The sequence below is a fragment of the Lampris incognitus genome, chromosome 15 (genome assembly GCF_029633865.1).
Source record: "Lampris incognitus isolate fLamInc1 chromosome 15, fLamInc1.hap2, whole genome shotgun sequence".
Lineage (NCBI taxonomy): Eukaryota > Metazoa > Chordata > Actinopteri > Lampriformes > Lampridae > Lampris > Lampris incognitus.
Window position 1 is genome coordinate 19,446,225 of NC_079225.1, and position 19,151 is coordinate 19,465,375.

Below are 19,151 nucleotides of genomic sequence, written 5' to 3' on the forward strand. Positions count from 1 at the left end.
CCCCAATTGTACTTGGCCAATTAGCCGATTTTGCGAGCTATCCTGGTCGCTGCTCCACCCCCTCTGCTGATCCAGGGAGGGAAGCAGACTATCACACGCCTCCTCCGATACATGTGGAGTCGCCAGCCGCTTCTTTTCACCTGACAGTGTGGAGTTTCACCAGGGTGACGTAGCGTGTGGGAGGTTCATGCCATTCCTCCCAGTTCCCCCTCCCCCCCCGAACAGGTGCCCCGACCGACCAGAGGAGGCGCTAGTGCAGCGACCAGGACACATACCCACATCCGCCTTCCCACCCGCAGACATGGCCAATTGTGTCTGTAGGGACGCCGACCAAGCCGGAGGTAACACGGGGATTCGAACTGGCGATCCCCGTGTTGGTAGGCAATGGAATAGACCGCTACGCCACCCAGACGCCTAATCATAGTACTTCTTGCTAACCAAACTACACTTTCAGTGCACAGTTGTCACTTAAACAATATAATTTTTTTTCCATTTGCATCACGCTATAGTATATTATGTTACTATGGCAACTGGGACCTTCTCCTGTGGCAAAAGCTGCTGTCGTCTCTGAAGTTCTATAGATCGAGCCAACAGGTCCTCCAAGTCTCTCTTCCTATCCTTCATAGAGGCCTCCAGCACCTTCAACACAAAAAAAGACATGAATAAGAAAACTGCTGACACTCGTTGCACACACAAAATTGTGTGTGCAAACAATACCCAACCCTACACGTACACACTTTGCGTGTGTACGTGTAGGGTTGGGTATTGTTTGGATTTCATTGACTCTGATTCAGTTCATCACATCTGGTTCCGAATCCCGGTTCTGATTCTTGTCAGAATTTTTGAAGAAGAAGCCAAAATTTTTCAAAAGCAACAGCTATAATCTCAATATCACATTTGGTGCTTAACAATGTTGGTCATCCTCCTGCAATTTTGCCAAGATACTATCACTCTTCAGAATTCTAATCTTGATAAAATATACCAGCTTCACATGCAGTCAGTTTTATCATAAATAATCGCAGGATATCAATAAATATCCTGTATATCTATCAATAATCTGTTTTAAATGAATGAGAACTGTTGCTATTTTCCATGCAAATCTGGCCCCTCGTTGCAATGGTGAATGGAGTTTCCCTACAAGGATGAAATGAAGGAGGGGGGTCATACCGCTATGTGAATTTGCATCAGAGAGAAATATCGAACATGAATATCATCCCCCATCTTGCCATATAAAAGTTGGTTATCCCGTTGTTTACATGTTGTTGAATCTAACTGCAAGGCACTAACGATGCAAACGCCGGCTCTGTGGAAAGTAATGACGACTGGAACTCAGACAGACATAAATAATGGTGCATCCTTTCAGGTTTAAATCATTCTGCAGTCAATGCCTCGCCATATTGGAGGTGCTTTCCTCCCTTGCATGAAATGATCTAATGGTGATGATCACAGTTTGCTGTATTCCTGTCTTTCGCAAAGCTTGGCCTCGCTTCAGCATTTGCGCCGGTCAGCCAAGTCATAAACAGCCCACATGCCGTGTTGACTCACAACGTAGACAGAGATGAAGACATTAGCTCAGCAGGACCTGACAACTGGCTGAAACTTTTTTTAAAGACTTTTCGACGCTCAATCCATTTTTTTGTTCTGCAAACTCTTGACTGAAACAGCATTTTCAGGACTCAGTAAATGGCTTTGAAAGATGTTCTTTAACAAATGCTATTCAGAACCAGTTCCAAGTCAGAAAGAGTTCTTGATGTTAAACTCGACGCTTGGTGTGTGTATATTTCTACTGCTTTTGTTTCAATATGCAGTGCTCTGTATTTTGCATGTTCTCATAATCCATTTTGAGCAGTGGTTCTCAATACATTCCTCAGGGACCCCCGGGTACTATAGGCTGTTCATGACGTTTGCCTGTTGTTCCACGTCTAATTCCTGCATGATTGGAAATGGGATTGGCCGGAGCAACAGTCAGAATAGAAAACCAGCAGCACTGGTGGAAGGTCATGATTTACAGGACAGGGGCATACCTGTGCCTGGGTGGGGCTGAGGCCTTTGGATGTGAGAGTCTGATGAGTGACTAGAACCCAGTCGGTCAGTCTGTTCATCCTGTCCTGGAACTGGCCGTGACTTTGCAGGTTCTCCTCCACCTCTCCTGCCTTATCCAGCAGCTCCCGGGTCACCTGCAGGTGAGGAGTGGGGGAGCAGAAGGCAGGGGCAGAAGAAGAAGGTATGGATGAAGAAAACGACGGATGGCGGGGCATAGGGAGGCGAGCGGTGAGCTAGGTAAGGTCAGACAGGACACAGGGAATCAGTGAAGATATCAGAAGCCAATTAAATTCTCATGTTACATGATGTATTACAATCTGCACAAGGCCTCTGAATGAAAGGCAAAATGATGAATAAAAGATGATGTTGGGCTTTGATGCGCAGGCCCCGTGCTGCTCTTACCTGGCTCCAGTTGAGGTTGATGGCTCGCAGCTTGCTGATGTGCAGGTCTCTGTCTTGTGAGCTGACGCTGGAACTGGCCAGAATTTGAGGGGCATGCTTGTTCAGCCAAGCAAGACGCTCGTTCTGCGCATCCATTTCCTCTGCCAAGGCCTTTAGGAAAAGCATTCACATCAGGGGAATACAAGTGCAAACAGATTAACAGCATGAGAAAGAGTTGAAAGGAAGTGGAGAAAGGGGTATTCTCAGGCGAGGAGTACTTCAGTCCAAGGAAGAATGCTTGCTCAAGCAAATGTAGTTTTTCAAAGCAAACAATAGTCGTTTCAAGGTGTTGAAGGGCAGCGGGTCGTGTAGATAATGGCTATTATTTGTCTGCTTTTTGACACAAGGGTAAATGTGAAGAGATTGGAACCTCAAAGGGAAAAAAAATGTAAAAAAAAGAAAAACGAAACACACTCAAAACAGACCATAAAAATAGCACCAACTGGCTCCAGAGCTGGAACACGAGGCGCTGTTCCCTAGCAAGACACCGGCTGAGTCAAACTAGCGTGACAGTGCGGGCGGGACGCGCAGTACCTTGAGTTCTTTGAATTTTTTCTCCGAGGCAGTGACGGGCAGAGAGCTGGCGGCGCTCTCTGCCTGCTCCAGCCACAGGGCCAGCTCACCACTCCTCCTCACCAGATCTGACAGAGCTGGGTCCCCTGCAGCCAACCTGCACGTGCAAACACACATCCATGCACGCATGCGCACACACACACACACACACACACACACAAAATGAATGCATACAAAAACAACTTTCTAGTACACACAGACAGGCTTATAATAACGCACGTGTTTACTTTCTCGAGCTCACACACACACACACACAAACACACACAGGTATATTCCTGTACATACAAAGAACAGACATGAACACATATTCAGCCAGACCCATACAGCACACGCATGGACACATGAACAGGATCGGGACCTCCATTTCTTCTAAGGTTGCAATGCTTAATTCAAAATTTCTCATTCTATTGGAATAGCCTACCGACTGACAACTCTGATAATGTTACTGGCTAACCGTTAAGACAGCAAGAATGCCACTGGCAGAATGGGAGAGTCAACCTTTGTATTAAATTCCGCTGTAAGATGTTCTACTGCCAAGATGATATGTATAGTATACACTGTCAAAATCTGATGATGTCCTCCTCTTTATCACACCAAACCACTCTGCCTCACTGCCTTGACATGGCATCCCATATGTTGCTGCAAACACACTACCTGCGCTGCCTATCCAGAACCTGCCGGTTGACGTCGCTCCAGCGCTGGCCCAGAGCCTCCAGCTTCTCTTCCAGCAGAGGCCCGTCAGGGGCCGACAGCTGCCCGATTATCCTCTCCCCTGTGTGGGTTAAAACCGCCAGAACAGGCTGGTGACTGGCCAGGCCTTCCTCCAGCTCCTGACAGGAGATGGAGAGGGAAGAAAAGAGAGTGTTGGGGGGGGGGGGGTGGAGGAGAAGAAGGGTGAGCTCAGACATCAGTACGAGTGCAGAAGCCCCGGTTACCTTGAGGCCAAAATCCCCGAGCTCAAGACCGTCTCCCAGGCAAATCTCCCATTGACACATGCGGGCGATTTGCGGCAAATCAGGATTTAAGCTGCCAAATCTCCACGCACAGCAGAGGGAGATTGAACTAACAGAGACAGACCTATAAAGAAGGCAGGGTAACACGTTAAGTCCGCTAAAGGGTGAGTCAGCTAATTGATCTCTCAATTCCAATCTATTTGATCTCTCGTCTCTCCCTCAGTCGGTGGGAAAGGTGTGCGGGGGAACTGGTAGCAGGGTGGGGTGGGGGCTGCCGAGTGAAGCCCTTCGCTTTGTAAATCATGGTGATGGAGATGCTACAGTGGCGGCAGGTGTTGTAAATGATAATGTCAGGCCTTTAAAGGAATCGGGTCCGTGCATGAGTGATATCGCCGCTTGAATAATCAAACAAAGCAAATTAAAAGATGTGTTCAGCCTCTTATGTTGCTCTCCATTGCACTTCTCTCCCACTCTTGTCCAATTAAATGAAAACTTAAATGTAAAAGATGTTTACTTGATACAGTACAGAGCTCAGATTGTTTTCTCGCTTTTTTTGGGGGGGGCGGGGGATAAATCCACATAATTATCTCCCATCTAACACTTTCAGCCGCTTTAATGACTAATGTAAATATGTTGCTGCTGCATATTTATGGGATTGGGTTTCGTTCCCTTTCTGTAAATAAGCATATGGCGTATTGTTCTGGTGTGCCGTTACTGGTTTTGTCCAATTCCCTATTGTCCCGTGGTCCCACCACTGCACGACCCCTCACAGTAGTTTAGTAGGGCAAATACTTCCCATGTGCATCCGTCGATGTACGCTTGGTTGGTCGACTTCCTTTTCACCTGCGGGTTTCTTTGGGGGAACATAAAGTGAGTGGGGACCCCGCATTTCCCCCTTAGATCCAACTGCAGCTCTGCAGACACCCCCCGACCTGTAGAAGTCACTGGTCACAATGGTGAGACAGAATAGCCCATACCAATTGTATTCATCTTTTTGCCATAGCCTACATTATGTTGCCTTTGAGTGCTTCACAACCTGTACTGCATGGCAGGTCGGTTTCGGTCTCCGTGAATTTACCGACCACCTTTCTGCCGACGAGATATAGAGTATAGGTTATTGACTATTGCAAACTGTTCTCTTCTCTCCCGTCTTTTCTCTCTCTCTGAATGATGTATTGTCCCTTCTCTTCCTCTATGTATATGAACGGTGTGATGTGAGTCTCCCTTGTGTGCACGTGCAGGCTGTCCTCCTCTCAGGTCTCCATGGTGACGGTGGTCGTCACCTGGACACTGTTTGGCATCCCCCTCATCACATTTTCTTTTTATGTATCTTATAAATCCATATAATTTGTTGTCCCGTTTTAATGTTTTAGCCTTCTCTCACTCAGATGTGTGACTAAGGTTTATTTTTTATTTTTCTTTTTAACATGGTGATGGTGGTCACGTGGCTCAGGTTCTGGGCTGTCTGGTGGCATCTGGACACTGCTTGGCATCCTCCTCATCATTATTCTTCATATATTCTATAACTGCATTATAATTCTGTTATCCTCTTTCAATGTTGTATTGTGTAAATTGTGTACACACAACATCCATTGCACATTGTCCGTCTTGGGAGAGAGATCCCTCCTCTGTTGCTCTCCCTGAGGTTTCTTCCTATTGTTTCTCTCTTTTCTAGGGAGTTGTTCCTTATCCGATGTGAGGGTCTTAGGACAGGATCTTGTGTTGCTGAGGCAAATTTGTAATTTGTGATATCGGGCTATACAAATGAAATTGACTATTCACTTACTCATTCGCATGCATGCACACGCACACGCACACACACACACACACACACACACACACACACACACACACAGAGCCAGACACATTAGCCATCCATCCTGGCCTGACCTCTTGGTGGTGCCGTGCAGTGCTCAGGTCCGGCTGGCCGTCGGGGCTGGTGCTCTCAGACAGCAGTGTCTCGGTGTCGGTCAGCCATTGGCTCAGGTCATTCATGTCGCAGTGGAACTGCCTCCACTCCTCTACGGCGCGGTCGAACGTCCTGCAGTATCAGGGGAGATTGAATGCATGCACATATAAAAACCATTCAACACTGAGACGATGATGACAATGACGGCGGTGGCAGCGGCAGAGCGTTTCCCGTAAGTGGCCATTAGCACTCCATCAAATGCTTCACAAGGCGCTCGGAAGAGATCTGGTGTTACACTGTTTGAGAAGCTGGGTTGTCTGATGTGTAGGCAAATCAAGACTTTCCAGGATTTTCTTACAATCAAACACAAGCAGGCAGCCCACTGTGAGCAATCAGGTGCTCTCTGTTTTACCAGTGTTGCAAACGGGACCATAATTCAGATGATTAGCATTATTAAAGCCCTCCACTTGATCATCTTTAAAAGCCCTGCTGTTCAGCGACCCCTCTATATTTCAACGGTAATAACATAACTCAACAAAATTGGAATTTTCTCTATAAATTTATTTCTGATTTTTCTCCCAATTTAGTGGCCAATCGATCCCTATTTTAATTCAAACACCCACCCTCGTACTGCATGCGTTCGCCAACTGCATCTCTCCGGCCGGCAGTCTCGAAGGAGACCGCCTCCCCACTTTTGTGACAAGGCGACTCCAGGCCGAACCACTGTTTTTTCCAACACACACAGAGACGCATTCACGTGACGAACACAAGCCGACTCCGCCCCCCTCCCGAAGACAGCGTTGCCAATGATTGCTGCTTCACCGAGTCCGGCCATAGTCGGATCTGACGAGACCGGGGCGTGAACCCCAGTCCTCAGTGGGCAACTGCATCGACACAAAGCCGATGCTTAGACCGCTACACCACCGCGGACTTGGAATTTTCTCTGATTGTTCCCCAGTGCAACTGAATCCACTGCACTACAGTGAAAATGAGGTGAAGAAGTTCCTCTATCGGGATACTGAGCCTCCTCCAATATGTCCATCCATCCATTATCCAAGCCGCTTATCCCAATCAGGGTCACGGGATGCTGGAGCCTATCCCAGCAGTCTTTGGGGCGGCAGGTGAGGAGACATCCTGGACAGGCCGTCAGTCCATCACAGGGCCCACACACACACACACATACACATATTCACACCTAGGGACAATTTAGTATGGCCAATTCACCTGACCTACATGTCTCTGGGCTGTGGGAGGAAAGCGGAGCACCCAGAGGAAACCCACACAGACACGGGGAGAACATGCAAACTCCACACAGAGGATGACCTGGGATGACCCCCCCACCCCAAAAGGTTGGACTAGCCCAGGGCTCGAACCCTGGACCTTCCTACTGTAAGGCGACTGCGCCAACATCGTGCCGCCCCTCCAATATGTAAAAAATGAACAAGCCACAGGGGAAAATAAATAAACGCCTTTCTCTGTTCCTGACCTCTTCCGAACACTCGCCAATGTTTTTATACTTGGGAGCACGGCTTCTAACTGGAACGTTTACACTTAAATAAACCAAGACCAGACAGTTGATTGCTAAAAAAATTGAATCTAAAAAAAAGCCAGCTCTCATCATCAGTTATGACGGCGTCATTCCCCTCTTGCAGCAGTTCCCAGAGGGAATCCAATTCAGTCTTAGCGACAGGGGAAGTAAATTAGTTTTGGATTGGCAGTTTTAACCAATAAACCCCACGCTTTGGTTTTTAATGATGCCTAAAGGGTCACTGTGACGCAAGGCTGAGCGCTTCAGCGTTAATGTGCCGCCCACCAAATCAGGTCCTCACATGTGCGCACAGTGTACTCAGCAAATGACGACTGTTTATGCCCAAGGAGTTGTGTTCATTGTAATCAAGGTCAACAGTATGTGTGTGTGTGTGTGTTTGTGTGTGACTAACTGAATAAATGAGTATGTACATGAGTAGGAGATTGTTTATGCCCAAGAAATTGTTTTAATACTCATCAAGGTCACCATTGTGTGTGTGTGTGCGCGCGCCCAGGCCTATATGCTTATCCGTTCCTACAGTCTCCAGACTGGTAGACAGCTGACATTTAAGGTCTCCTCGACTCACTGGCAGCACACAAACAAGCCCACATGCTCACACAGACAGGTACACCCCCCAACACACACACACACACGTGTACACACACACACACACACACACACACACACACACACACACACACACACACACACAAGCGGGACTGCCGTTGCACTTTAAATCTGCAATTTGTTTCATATGATTTTCATTGCATTTATCGTGTTCTTTGTTGCTGCAGAGGTTTTGGAGAAAAAAAATATCTCTAAAATCTTTCAATCATGACCGACAATATCAAAGCAGCTGGCGACTCCACATGTATCGGAGGAGGCATGTGGTAGTCTGCAGCCCTCCCCGGATCGGCAGAGGGGATGGAGCAGTGACCGGGATGGCTTGGAAGAGTGGGGTAATTGGCCGGATACAACTGGGGAGAAATGGGAGGGGGGGATCCAAACGATAACTTCACTTTGACAAAAAAAAAAAAAAAAAAAAACTCAGCACAAAAAGTAAGGAAATGTGTGTTTGGTAGATTATTTCTTTGTTGTAACAATGCTTCTTGGCAATAAATATTATATCAGGCACCTGATTGTCAGCACCTGGGGTACCAGACACTCAAAACAAGAGTCAATAGCAACAGCAAAATAAGCTGTTTGGCATGGCAGAGAAGATTTGGCAAATTTTTCATGGGTGCAACCCACATACTCAGCTCTGCTGCTCATCCCACAAATGCATGTTCCTTAGAAATGTGGCCCCATGTAAAAGGGAAATAAACAGGCTTTCCAACGGTATAAGATTTATTGCCAAGAAGCATTGTTACAACAAAGAAATAATCTACCAAACACAAATGTTCTTACTTTTTGTGCCAAGCATATATCTATCTATCTATCTATCTATCTATCTATCTATCTATCTATCTATCTATCTATCTATCTATCTATATATAGATATATTTATTCGGTGTGAATGTGTGTGTGTGTCAGTCTGTGATGACCTGGTGGCCTGTCCAGGGTGTCTCCCCGCCTGCCATCCCGTGACTGCTGGAGTAGGCTCCAGCATCCCCGTGACCCTGCCAGCAGGATAAGCGGTTTGGATAATGGATGATGGATGGATTATCTCCATGTTGAGCATATGTACAATACAATCTGTTACACTGTGTGTGTGGCTGAGTGAGTGAGTGAGTGAGTGAGTGAGTGAGTGAGTGAGTGTGTGTGTGTGTGTGTGTGTGTGTGGGCACACCCACCCCTTGCGGTGGTTGTACATGCGGTTAAGGCGGTCCCACTCAGCATTGAGCTGGGTCAGGGCATCGCCAATCTGGGCCACCTCAGCGGGCGAGGCTTCCTGGATGGCGTCCGGCTGGCGTTCATGGATCACCGTCACCTGCTCACCCAGACGATCCAGACTCTCCTTGATGTTCTGAGAAAGGGTGATTTGGGTGATGAGGGAGACGCGTAATCAAATTCATAACACGGCAGGGGGAATATGAAATTAATACTCTTCTGTGGATTATCCCAAACAGAGCAGGTTTTTACTTTTTTTGACCTCGATTACTGGGTAGAAAAAAAGGGACAACTCACTTTGAGTGTGTCCTCCTGGCTGGAGAAGTCTTCGTACAACCCCCCGCTGAGCTCTGAGGAATTGAGCAGCAGCTCATTGTCTGCCATGGCCAGGAGAACCTTGTTGATGTCCAGCAGGTAGTCAGAGGGACTAAGCGAGGAGGCCCTGCTATGCTCCACCGGTGACATCTGCTGGCCACAGAGGAGTAGGACAACACCAGACACGGAGGGAGGAAGAGAGAGCAAGTGATAAACAAACAGGGAATGAGAGAGAAAAAGCATTTTGCAATTTACATATTTTAGTTGAACACAGCATATTTTACAAACCAAGCACGCATATACCATGTCACATGGTACGAGAAAAAAAAACACAAAATTGAATATACCTTTACCAGTGAAAATGTAAGCGTGTGTGTCTGTCTGTGCGAGGGGGGTCTCACCATAGAAGACAGCTCGCTTGTCTGTTCTGTGAAGCTGTATGAGGAAGAAGACTCCACAGAGACGTCCACCTGCTTACTTCGCTGTACCCTCAACTCCTGAAATACACAGAGACGAACACACATACAAACACATAAAGACACAGGTGCAAGGTCAAAATTTGCATTTACACAAGACAAAATGACCAAGGCCAGCTCCCCCTCCTCCTCCTTTGGCCTCTTAGCCTTGAGTGCCACTTTAGCATCTATGTGACATGTTGTGTCTCACCCACCCTGTGAGCAGAGTACTGGCTCTGCAGCCTCAGCAACAGCAGCCTCAGCTCCTCCACCTGCCCCACGTCCACAGTGTGCTGGAGCATCTCCTCTCCTCTCCTCAGCAGGTCCTCCACGCTGGCCTTCTCCTCATCCATCTGGCAAGAAAGATGCCCCAGAGGTGAAAGGTCAAATAAGACTTAACAGAGTTCCAGAGTTATGTCAGCGGTGAGACTGGAAACCTTAAAAGAGCCATTTCAGAAATTCTGAATTTTTATTTTTTTCCTTTCAGAATTTCAATGAGCCAGTGAAATTATATTCTCTCTCAACTCTGATAATGTGCAATGGCGAACAAAGGGCAAAAAAGGATTTACGAATAGTTATCACCTCTAAATTGTTCCCTTGCTTAAATAAAATATGAGCTGAACCGTGCAAAAAGAGTCAGATCCCTTCCCAGGCAAAGCGCCGTTGGAGGAAAAAAAAGAATGTACTTCCTGACTGGCACACTGACCTTGTTGTGGATTGGTGAGATTTCTCCAGACATTGTGTACAGCGCCATAAACTTTGATAACACAGGTTGAGATCCAGACTTGTTAGGCCTTCAACGCCCAATCAGAGCTTTGGCTTATCATGTGACACTTTCTTTTCTTTTTTTTTTTAACACAGCTTGTAGTCCGGTAAATTCTTCTAAGAGAACCTCATAAACCTCTCAGACTGATAAAGACGGACAGGGAATAACAAGCAGCACTGGGCAGCTGGTTCAACAATTGGACTCCGTATGCATGTTTCCATGCTCCTCTTGAGAAACTGCGAGTGATAGCACACTTAATTAAAACCTTTTGAAATATTTAGGATTGCTGCTGCCCTTATGCAGAACCCTGTAAAATTGAAAAATCCTGAGGCAATTATGCATGTGTGGCATCTTACAAACAAGGTGGGAAGCCATTACTTGACTCTGCACCCAATGAATAATGATTATCTTTATTGTTACACAAATATTCAGGTTCTTACCAAAAACAGAATAATGCGCTATCAAAGTGCTGCCAGGGGAAACGAAATTAAAGAGCAGCGTACGGGTCTGCGTGTACCTTGTCATCGTCCAGGATGTGTGTGGGGTCCTGCTGATGTTGCAGAATCCTGAGTGTGTCTAAGAGCTCTGCCTGGAGGTCCTGCGCCTCCCTGGTCTTCTGAGCCCCTACAGGACCGGCCTGGCTCCGGCTCTCGATCGGGCTCTGGAGGACCTGCTGAGAAGAGCAGCACACACCCACCGATGAATTAACTTCAAATGTCAAAAACAGCACAGGCAGACGAAATGAATTTGCAGTGATGCAAAATATTAAATATCTCACTGTATGCTCAAAGACATCCATGAAACCATACAGGCAATGGTGTTTTCTAATATTCACATTATTCATGTGAACAATAAACTTTGGCAGAACATTTCGAAGTATTACAGTCATCCCAATATTTAGGTAGCATGAATGAAATGAACTGATATCTTTCTGGTTGAATACAGGTGGAGGAGAAACGCTTCCAACAGAAACGCTTTGTGAACAGGTTTGAAGGGCTGAGGTTTTACTCTACCTGTTGTGCTGCCCATGGAATCCCCTCTTCATCATCAGGCTCCAGACTTGTCATTGACTATAAGCCAACACGCATACACACACGCACATGCATGCACACACACACATAAACACACAGAGTGATAGTGACTGTAAATAGGGTTCAAAAACACTATTGGCTTAACACACTGAGGCCTTGATCCCCCCGACTGAATATCACATGGGTCTGTTTCTTGGCTGAGTTGGGCATTTAAGGGAGGGTTTTTAACTCTTACCTTTGCAGCCTTAATGTGTTGGGAGACTTTATCAAAGTTGCGGTTGAGCTCTGCTAGTTTGGGCTCAACCACATCCTGACAAGCAGGCCCCCTGCTGGTCATTAGGATGACGGCCTGGTCCCTCACACTGTCCACACGCAGACTGAGGTCCTCCAGCTCCACCAGCATACGCTGAAGACAGACCGACCTCTGGTTAATACAGAACTCCTATTCCTTTATGTATGTCTTCAGTCTGAGACTGGCTGATATCATCTGCTTTGATCAAAAAAAAAATTTATTTTTTGGGGGGATTTTCCCACTTTTCTCCCCTACACCCGGCCAATTACCCCACTCTTCGGAGCCATCCCAGTCGCTGCTCCACCCCCTCTGCCTCTCCGGGGAGGGCTGCAGACTACCACATGCCTCCTCCGATACATGTTGAGTCGCCAGCCTGTTTCTTTTCGCCTGACAGTGAGGAGTTTTGCCAGGGGGGCGTAACGCGTGGAGGATCACGCCATTCCCCCCAGGTCCCCCTCCCCCCGAACAGGCACCCCGACCGAATAGAGGAGGCACTAGCGCAGAGACCAGGACACATACCCACATCCGGCTTCCCACCCGCAGACACGGCCAATTGTGTCTGTAGGGACGCCCGACCAAGCCGGAGGTAACACGGGGATTCGAACCGCCAATCCCCATGTTGGTAGGCAACAAAATAGACCACCACACCGCCCAGACGCCCCCCTGACATCACCTGCTTTGATTAAAATTCAATCCAACAGGTTCTGCTCTTATTTAGCAGGCTCCTAAAAAGGCAGGATTTTTATTAAAGATCTCCTCTTGTAAGCGGGAAACGAAGGTTAACCGTGTAATATTAATGAATCACAGGTTGTTTGGCACGATCACAGGAACCCTATTTCAACACTACAGCACATAAAGAAATAAATGAAAGACTTCATCTGTCAGTCCTTGTGCATGCTTTCTTTTCATACCTCAACAAAGCCCCTCCTTGTCCTCCACCTTGAAAAGCCTCCTCCTCTCACACTTTGTGTGAGGCTCAACTTGGAAAACATGGACCCTCGCTGTGGGAGGACGAGCCTCCAGCTTGTAGAATCCTATCTTTCACATTTGTTTTACCTTTTTATGATGTAAACCATGTGGACTTCTATAGACTTGAAAAGATACACCTGTGTATACATCCACTGCCAATATAGGGTGAACTAGTGAAAGTGAAATAGATACTGGTGGGACTACTAGCTTTTTGTAGTATCTATAGGTGGCCTCGCTCTCATAACACACTTGTTGAACACATTTACTCAAAGTGCTTTGTCCTCGTTAGCATAAGTGGTTATAGTGCACAGTGTGACTTGAATCCCTAACCCTCCCAGCTCTCCTTTTTCACAGTGCGCCCCCCCCCCTCTCTGCCTTGCTCCCCCTCCTTACCTTGACCACCCTCTCCCTCTCTGCGGGAGCCAGCCTCTCGGCCTCATCCAGGTGTATCTGGGTCTGGTAAAGCCAGGTGCTGATGTGAGCTAGGTTCTCGTCGAAGATCTCCACCTCACTCTGATGGCTCTGCTCATGTGAAGGGATATTAAAAAAAAAAAGGCAACAAAAGGCTCAGAGACTTTACAAGGTGTAAAACTATTCATCACCACTACGTCCTCTTATGTCAGTTTATTCACGTGAAATATTTACTACTGAAGAGCCAGTTGGATCGTCCCAGAACGTCTGTTCTCACTTGGCCAGTTAATCAGAATACTTTATTGAGTAAAGTATTCTGATTAGTGTTAGAATACCTTATCTAATATAATTAAAAGTATTATATTAGATAAGTGTTATCATAAAATTAGATTTTTGGACTATTGCTTCCTTTTAACAAATAAGGACTGTTTGCTGGTAAGCTTGACATACACTTAACCTATAATAAAGGGCACTTTCCAAGCCATTTACAAAGATTTTAAGATATCCTGTTTTTCTATCATTTCTCCATGGTTTAAAAAAAAGTTTCATGACTTTCTAAATTTTCTTTAGCAACCCATGTCCCCTGTCAGATGTTCACAATACTTGAAAGCATTGAGTTCATAAAGTAAACGTAATAATCAATTACCCATTTCGTCATTCATATAAAGGTAGTAAGGCCAACACAGTGTCGGGAAAATCTTTTCCTCACACAGGAACAACAACTCCGCTGAACACAACATTGTCCTATTCAGTGGCAATGTTTTAGTAGGGAAGATGAAGGCCCACCCGGACCCAAAAAAAAAAACATTTGGCAGGTCCCATATCCTGACTACTTGGAGGCCAAGATGAATATTTATAACACTTGGTCTCACCAGCACAGCACTAAGCCAATCCTCAGTCCAGGTCCGGATGCGACCCCAGCCCTCATTGAGGCCACAGAGCCTGTCCTCCAGCTGAGACTCACTCCCCTCCACCAGAGTCTGAAGACTGGCGCTGGTCTCCATCAGGCTGGACAGCTCCGCCTTGCGCCGCTCCGACTCCTTCAGCAGACCCTGAGGTAGAGGCATGCATGCAGACACAGCAGTGAACATGTTGGACATGTATAGCTAATTACTTTCAAATGAACTTATTTTCACATAACTGCCATAGTTTGCTCTTAATAACAAACTATAAACTGACTTTTATATTTCGCTAATGAAAACAAACTAATTCAGACAAAAATACATTAGCGGTCAATTCTTCTACTTGAATTTTCATTCGTCTATTTATTCTAACCAGTCACAAGATGCTAGCATTACACACACACACACACACACACACACACACACACACACACACACACACACACACACACACACACACACACATATACAGAGTTTCTCACATTAGCCCATGCAATCTCAGCATCAATGTCAGCCGGCATGTCTCCTGAGTTGTTCTTCTGCTGGAGCGGAGCCTCTGTGGTGGTCAGCCAGTCCTGCAGGGCGGTGCTCTCCTTGTGGTACTTCTGAGACAGAGAAAGAGCCTTCTCCAGGTCCTGCTTTCCCTCCGTCACCTGGGCAGACAAGAGGACAGGTGACATTAGTAAGCGTGACTAATATGCTACAGGAAAATTAAGATGGGTTTTCACTTGACAGAGGTAATTTCTTTATTATTTGTAGAACAGCTGCAAAAGAGTGAATAACCTGTGCCCCTAAGTCATTGTAAAGCAGTTTGAGGGCAGTGAGTTGTTCGTCCATGGCCTTGGGATTCTCTGTTTGCTGTTTCTGGACTATCTGCCTGCCTGTCTTTATCACCGTCTCCACCTCCAGCTTCACCTCACTCAGCAACTTGTATAGCTTCTGTACAGAGAAGGTAGCAAGGACGAGCATATCAGCATTTATGCTCTTCAAAAGCTTGAAAAAAAATTAGAAAAAATAATTTCATTCATCGGCTGCAAATAAACTTAAGCTCTCACCATGCAGCCAGCAAGGTGGGTCTGAATCTTGTCAGGTTCCACGTCCCTGGCATCTAAAATGTGCAGCTCAGCCTTCGCCCCATCCAGGACCCTCTTACAGTCCAGCATGCGCTGCTCAAAGTTAGCGGGCTTCTGGAACAGCTGGTACTTGGTGGAGATCTCCCTCAGCTTCCTCTGTAGAAGGTAAAGGATGTGTTTAACACTGCAATACATAAGTCTTAGAAACAAACTGAAAGCAATGCAGATTAGTGGGATCACAGCAATACACCACATTTTTCACAAGGATCTATACAGGAATTTAAACACTTGGTTACAAACATATAAGAAAATACCCCATATGACAAAGAAAAGCAAAAGGAAGAACCAGGGAACAAAAGGGACAAAAGGATTCCTCATATAGGGGCAAAATATATGGGAAAATACAGCAGTAGTAGGCTATAGCAGTATGATTAGAAGAAGCAGTAGTAAAAACAGCAATATACAGCGAGAGGGGAGTGATCGCTCTCCGGTGGCATTGCAACTCCAAGTTCTCTCCACTAGGGGTCAGTGGTACCTGGAGCTGGTCCAACATGGTCCCTCCACGGGCAGCCTTGGCATCGCCGGAGGCGGGAGGCAGGTTGGCCACGTTCCTCCTCCTCATCTCCTCCACCGTCACCTCGTGAGCTGCAATCTCTGCTCCGATGTTCTGAAAGAGGAGGGGGGAGAGATGAATGCCCTATGCCACCTTGCAGTCAGGGAGTTCAAGGACCAAGTGTATGTGTGTGTGTGTGTGCGTGTTTGTGTATGCACACCAGCTTAAATGCAAGTATCTTCAACTACAATTACTTGCATTAGCACAGGTGTATGCTGTATGTTTATGTGTAAGTATCAGAGTGAAAAAGTTTGCTTGCATCTGTTCATTTGTGAGTGGGTGCCCGTTATGTTCGCACATCCAACTTCTTCTTGCACATCTGTGTGCGTGTGTGTGTGTACCTGTGCCTCCTGTGGGAGCTGGAATGCGTCGATGCGGTCGGTGAGGTATGAGGTGAGTGTGTGGTCCAGCTGGCTCAGAGACTCCTGCAGCGTCTGGAGAGCCTGCTCGTTCTCCCTCAGCGTCTGAAGCTGTTGCTCCAAGCTGATCTGCCTGTTCACGGCCTGGAGGACAGATGCAAAGAAAAATAAAAAAAAATTAAAAATGGCCTCTACCTTCCAACAGAACGGGGTGGTGGGGCTGCTTTTACATGCGATTTAACACGATGAAATTCCTCAGGCGCAGTAGCCTGAATGAGCTCATAATCCAAGTTTCCAAAAAAAGAAAAACATTTGCTGGATTTATCCATTATTTGCCATTTTCATTTGGCTTCTACAGGTACTAAACTACAAGATTAATTTCAGTGCAATATTGGGAGGATTGTGGTGAATTGTGTATGTTTAAAAAGGTCTATTTTTAAATTAGATATGAAAATGCATTTAAAAAGCTTATCCAAAATAGGTCCCCAATTACACGAGTTATTATTTAGATTTGATTACATCTTAAATCAATCTGTCTTAGATTTCATATAGATTGTGTCAATACCTAACTAAAACAATTTGCTCTATTTATTTATAACCAGCTTGAAGAGACAAAAAAAAATTCTGACGTAATATCAACTATGCATGAGATCAATTTCATCAGATTTGCTCAGTAATATTTTGTGTCAAACATGAAACCATAATTTCATAATCCCAATAAAGTGAATTTAGAAACTTGTAATATCTTTTAACCACTATATTCATTTTTTACAGCAACACAAAATAACAACCATCCGACCACCCACATCCACCCAAAGAGAGGGATCTCACCTGGTGGCTGAGCTGATCGTAGCGCGAGTTGAAGGCCTCTAGTTTCTCACTAATCAGTTCATCCAGTATGCCTCCGTCTATCAGCGTCTGACCCAGCTCCCTGATCTGAGTCCTGTTATCCCCGGGATGTCGAAGCACACCCTCCAGAGACTGTTGGCAGACGGGGAGAGAGAGAGAGAGCGAGAGAGAGACAGAGCGAGAGAGCACGAGAGCGAGAGCGAGAGAAGAGACAGAGAGAGCAAAAGAGAGAGACAGCGAGAGAGACAGCGAGAGGAGAGAAGAGAGAGAGAGAGAGACATAGAGAGTGTTAATGTCCAATGAATGGCAGCACCAAAGAATCAATAAAAAATGAAGGAAAAAGAAAAGGATGAGAAGTGAGAGAGAGCGAGACAGAGAGCAAGAGAGGAGGTATATAAATTCTACACAGTCACCATTAAAACACAAAAATAGATATTTCAACCATAAGTCTCATGTTGAAAGTACAACACTAGATCAAATCGCTAAAATTAACTTGACAGTCTGTCCGCAGGGACAGTGCAAACGTATGACCCGAAGACAGTGACCAAAGAATTGAAGAACACAAAGAGAAAAAAAAACACAAATGGGAACGAAAAAAGAAAAAGAAAAAAGACAACAAGTGAGGGCTTGACAATGTCAGAGAGAAACAGCGAGAGAAGGAAGAGACTGGAGAGGAAGGGAACATCGCAGATGAAGATGTCGATGGGAAACAACAAGAGACGGCTAACGAGGGAGAAGTGAGGCAGAAGTGTGCAGTGACAGGGCTTATTTTGACGCCACAGTCTCTGTTTATGTGGGCACGTAACATGTCCTTTCCCTTCCCCCGCAGTGGGACAGAGACATGGCCTGGGGAGGGTTCCTCTGATTAGAACACAGAGTAGGGCTCAGGGGAGGGAGAGAGTGAAAGAGAACGAAAGAGAGAGAGCGAGAGAGAGAGACGAGACAGAGACGGTGGGAGAGAGACACAGATGTAAAGTTTATGGGCAGAGGGAAAAAAGATGGTTGAGAGACAGGGATGTAGAGAGGAGGAAGAGAGCAAGAGAGGGGAATGATGGAAGAAGCGGAAAGGAGGTAATATAAGAAAATCAAATGGGGGGAAAAATGCATATAAACACACACAAGGACAAGAAAGAGAAGAGGAGACCTTGTCTTCAAGGGTCTTCCTTTTCTGTCATCACCATATGTGACATGGTAGAAGTAGCTCAGTGATTAAAGTGACTGTGACAGGGATGCTGCAAGCGGTCTACATATATAGCAGCAGATCAGGACTAAACAGACCCAGTCTAAGGAACAACACGGTGAACTTCATTAACACACTCAGGATGTGGAGCAAGATGATGCAAGAGAGAGGTGGTGTCAGTAGAAAAAGACTTTGATGCTTAGTGTGTAGAAATTATTGGAAAAATGGTCACGTGTGTGTACATGTGTGTGCGTGTGTATGCGTGTGCGTGTGTGTGCCTGTGCACCTCAAGGGCTTCATTGACGGCCTCGGTGCTCTCCGGAACATTGACAGTAGCCTGGACTTTCTCCTCCAAAGTGTTAAGCCAAGCTTGCTCCAGATCCAAGTACTGAAGCAACTCCATCCAACAGGACCACACCTCCTACCCAATACAACACCCCCAAATCACAAAAGATACACACACACACACACACACACACACACACACTGTGTTCAACTAGATATGTGGTCTCTGGGTGTTATTTTAGACTGAAGCAGGATTTGAAGGAGGTTTTGCCATATACACAGGCCCTGGCTAGTGCCATTGTCTGCCCACCGAGCTTCACAGCAGAACAAAATGCTCCTCCACACAGAAGACATCTAAACTTGTGCCTTAAAGA

General features: G+C 46.1%; 1 protein-coding gene across 7 annotated transcripts in view; it reads right to left on the reverse strand.

Annotated features, from left to right (window-relative positions):
- The window catches only part of utrn (utrophin), a 233,379-nt gene that overhangs the window by 178,055 nt on the left and 36,173 nt on the right, over positions 1–19,151 (reverse strand). For 5 of the 7 annotated variants that reach the window (XM_056294967.1, XM_056294965.1, XM_056294970.1 and 2 more), the window contains exons 23-44: positions 18,779–18,913; positions 17,295–17,444; positions 16,446–16,607; positions 16,027–16,158; positions 15,474–15,647; positions 15,202–15,357; positions 14,901–15,071; positions 14,389–14,568; positions 13,499–13,627; positions 12,080–12,250; positions 11,827–11,883; positions 11,331–11,486; positions 10,263–10,400; positions 9,994–10,089; positions 9,575–9,742; positions 9,241–9,413; positions 5,901–6,051; positions 3,712–3,887; positions 3,019–3,154; positions 2,446–2,595; positions 2,025–2,276; positions 538–639 (exon numbers count right to left, since the gene is read on the reverse strand). In XM_056294967.1, the coding sequence (XP_056150942.1) occupies positions 538–639; positions 2,025–2,276; positions 2,446–2,595; positions 3,019–3,154; positions 3,712–3,887; positions 5,901–6,051; positions 9,241–9,413; positions 9,575–9,742; positions 9,994–10,089; positions 10,263–10,400; positions 11,331–11,486; positions 11,827–11,883; positions 12,080–12,250; positions 13,499–13,627; positions 14,389–14,568; positions 14,901–15,071; positions 15,202–15,357; positions 15,474–15,647; positions 16,027–16,158; positions 16,446–16,607; positions 17,295–17,444; positions 18,779–18,913 (3,315 nt within the window). The remainder of the gene's footprint in view (positions 1–537; positions 640–2,024; positions 2,277–2,445; positions 2,596–3,018; positions 3,155–3,711; positions 3,888–5,900; positions 6,052–9,240; positions 9,414–9,574; positions 9,743–9,993; positions 10,090–10,262; positions 10,401–11,330; positions 11,487–11,826; positions 11,884–12,079; positions 12,251–13,498; positions 13,628–14,388; positions 14,569–14,900; positions 15,072–15,201; positions 15,358–15,473; positions 15,648–16,026; positions 16,159–16,445; positions 16,608–17,294; positions 17,445–18,778; positions 18,914–19,151) is intronic. The other 2 variants (XM_056294966.1, XM_056294968.1) reach the window with 2 other exon arrangements.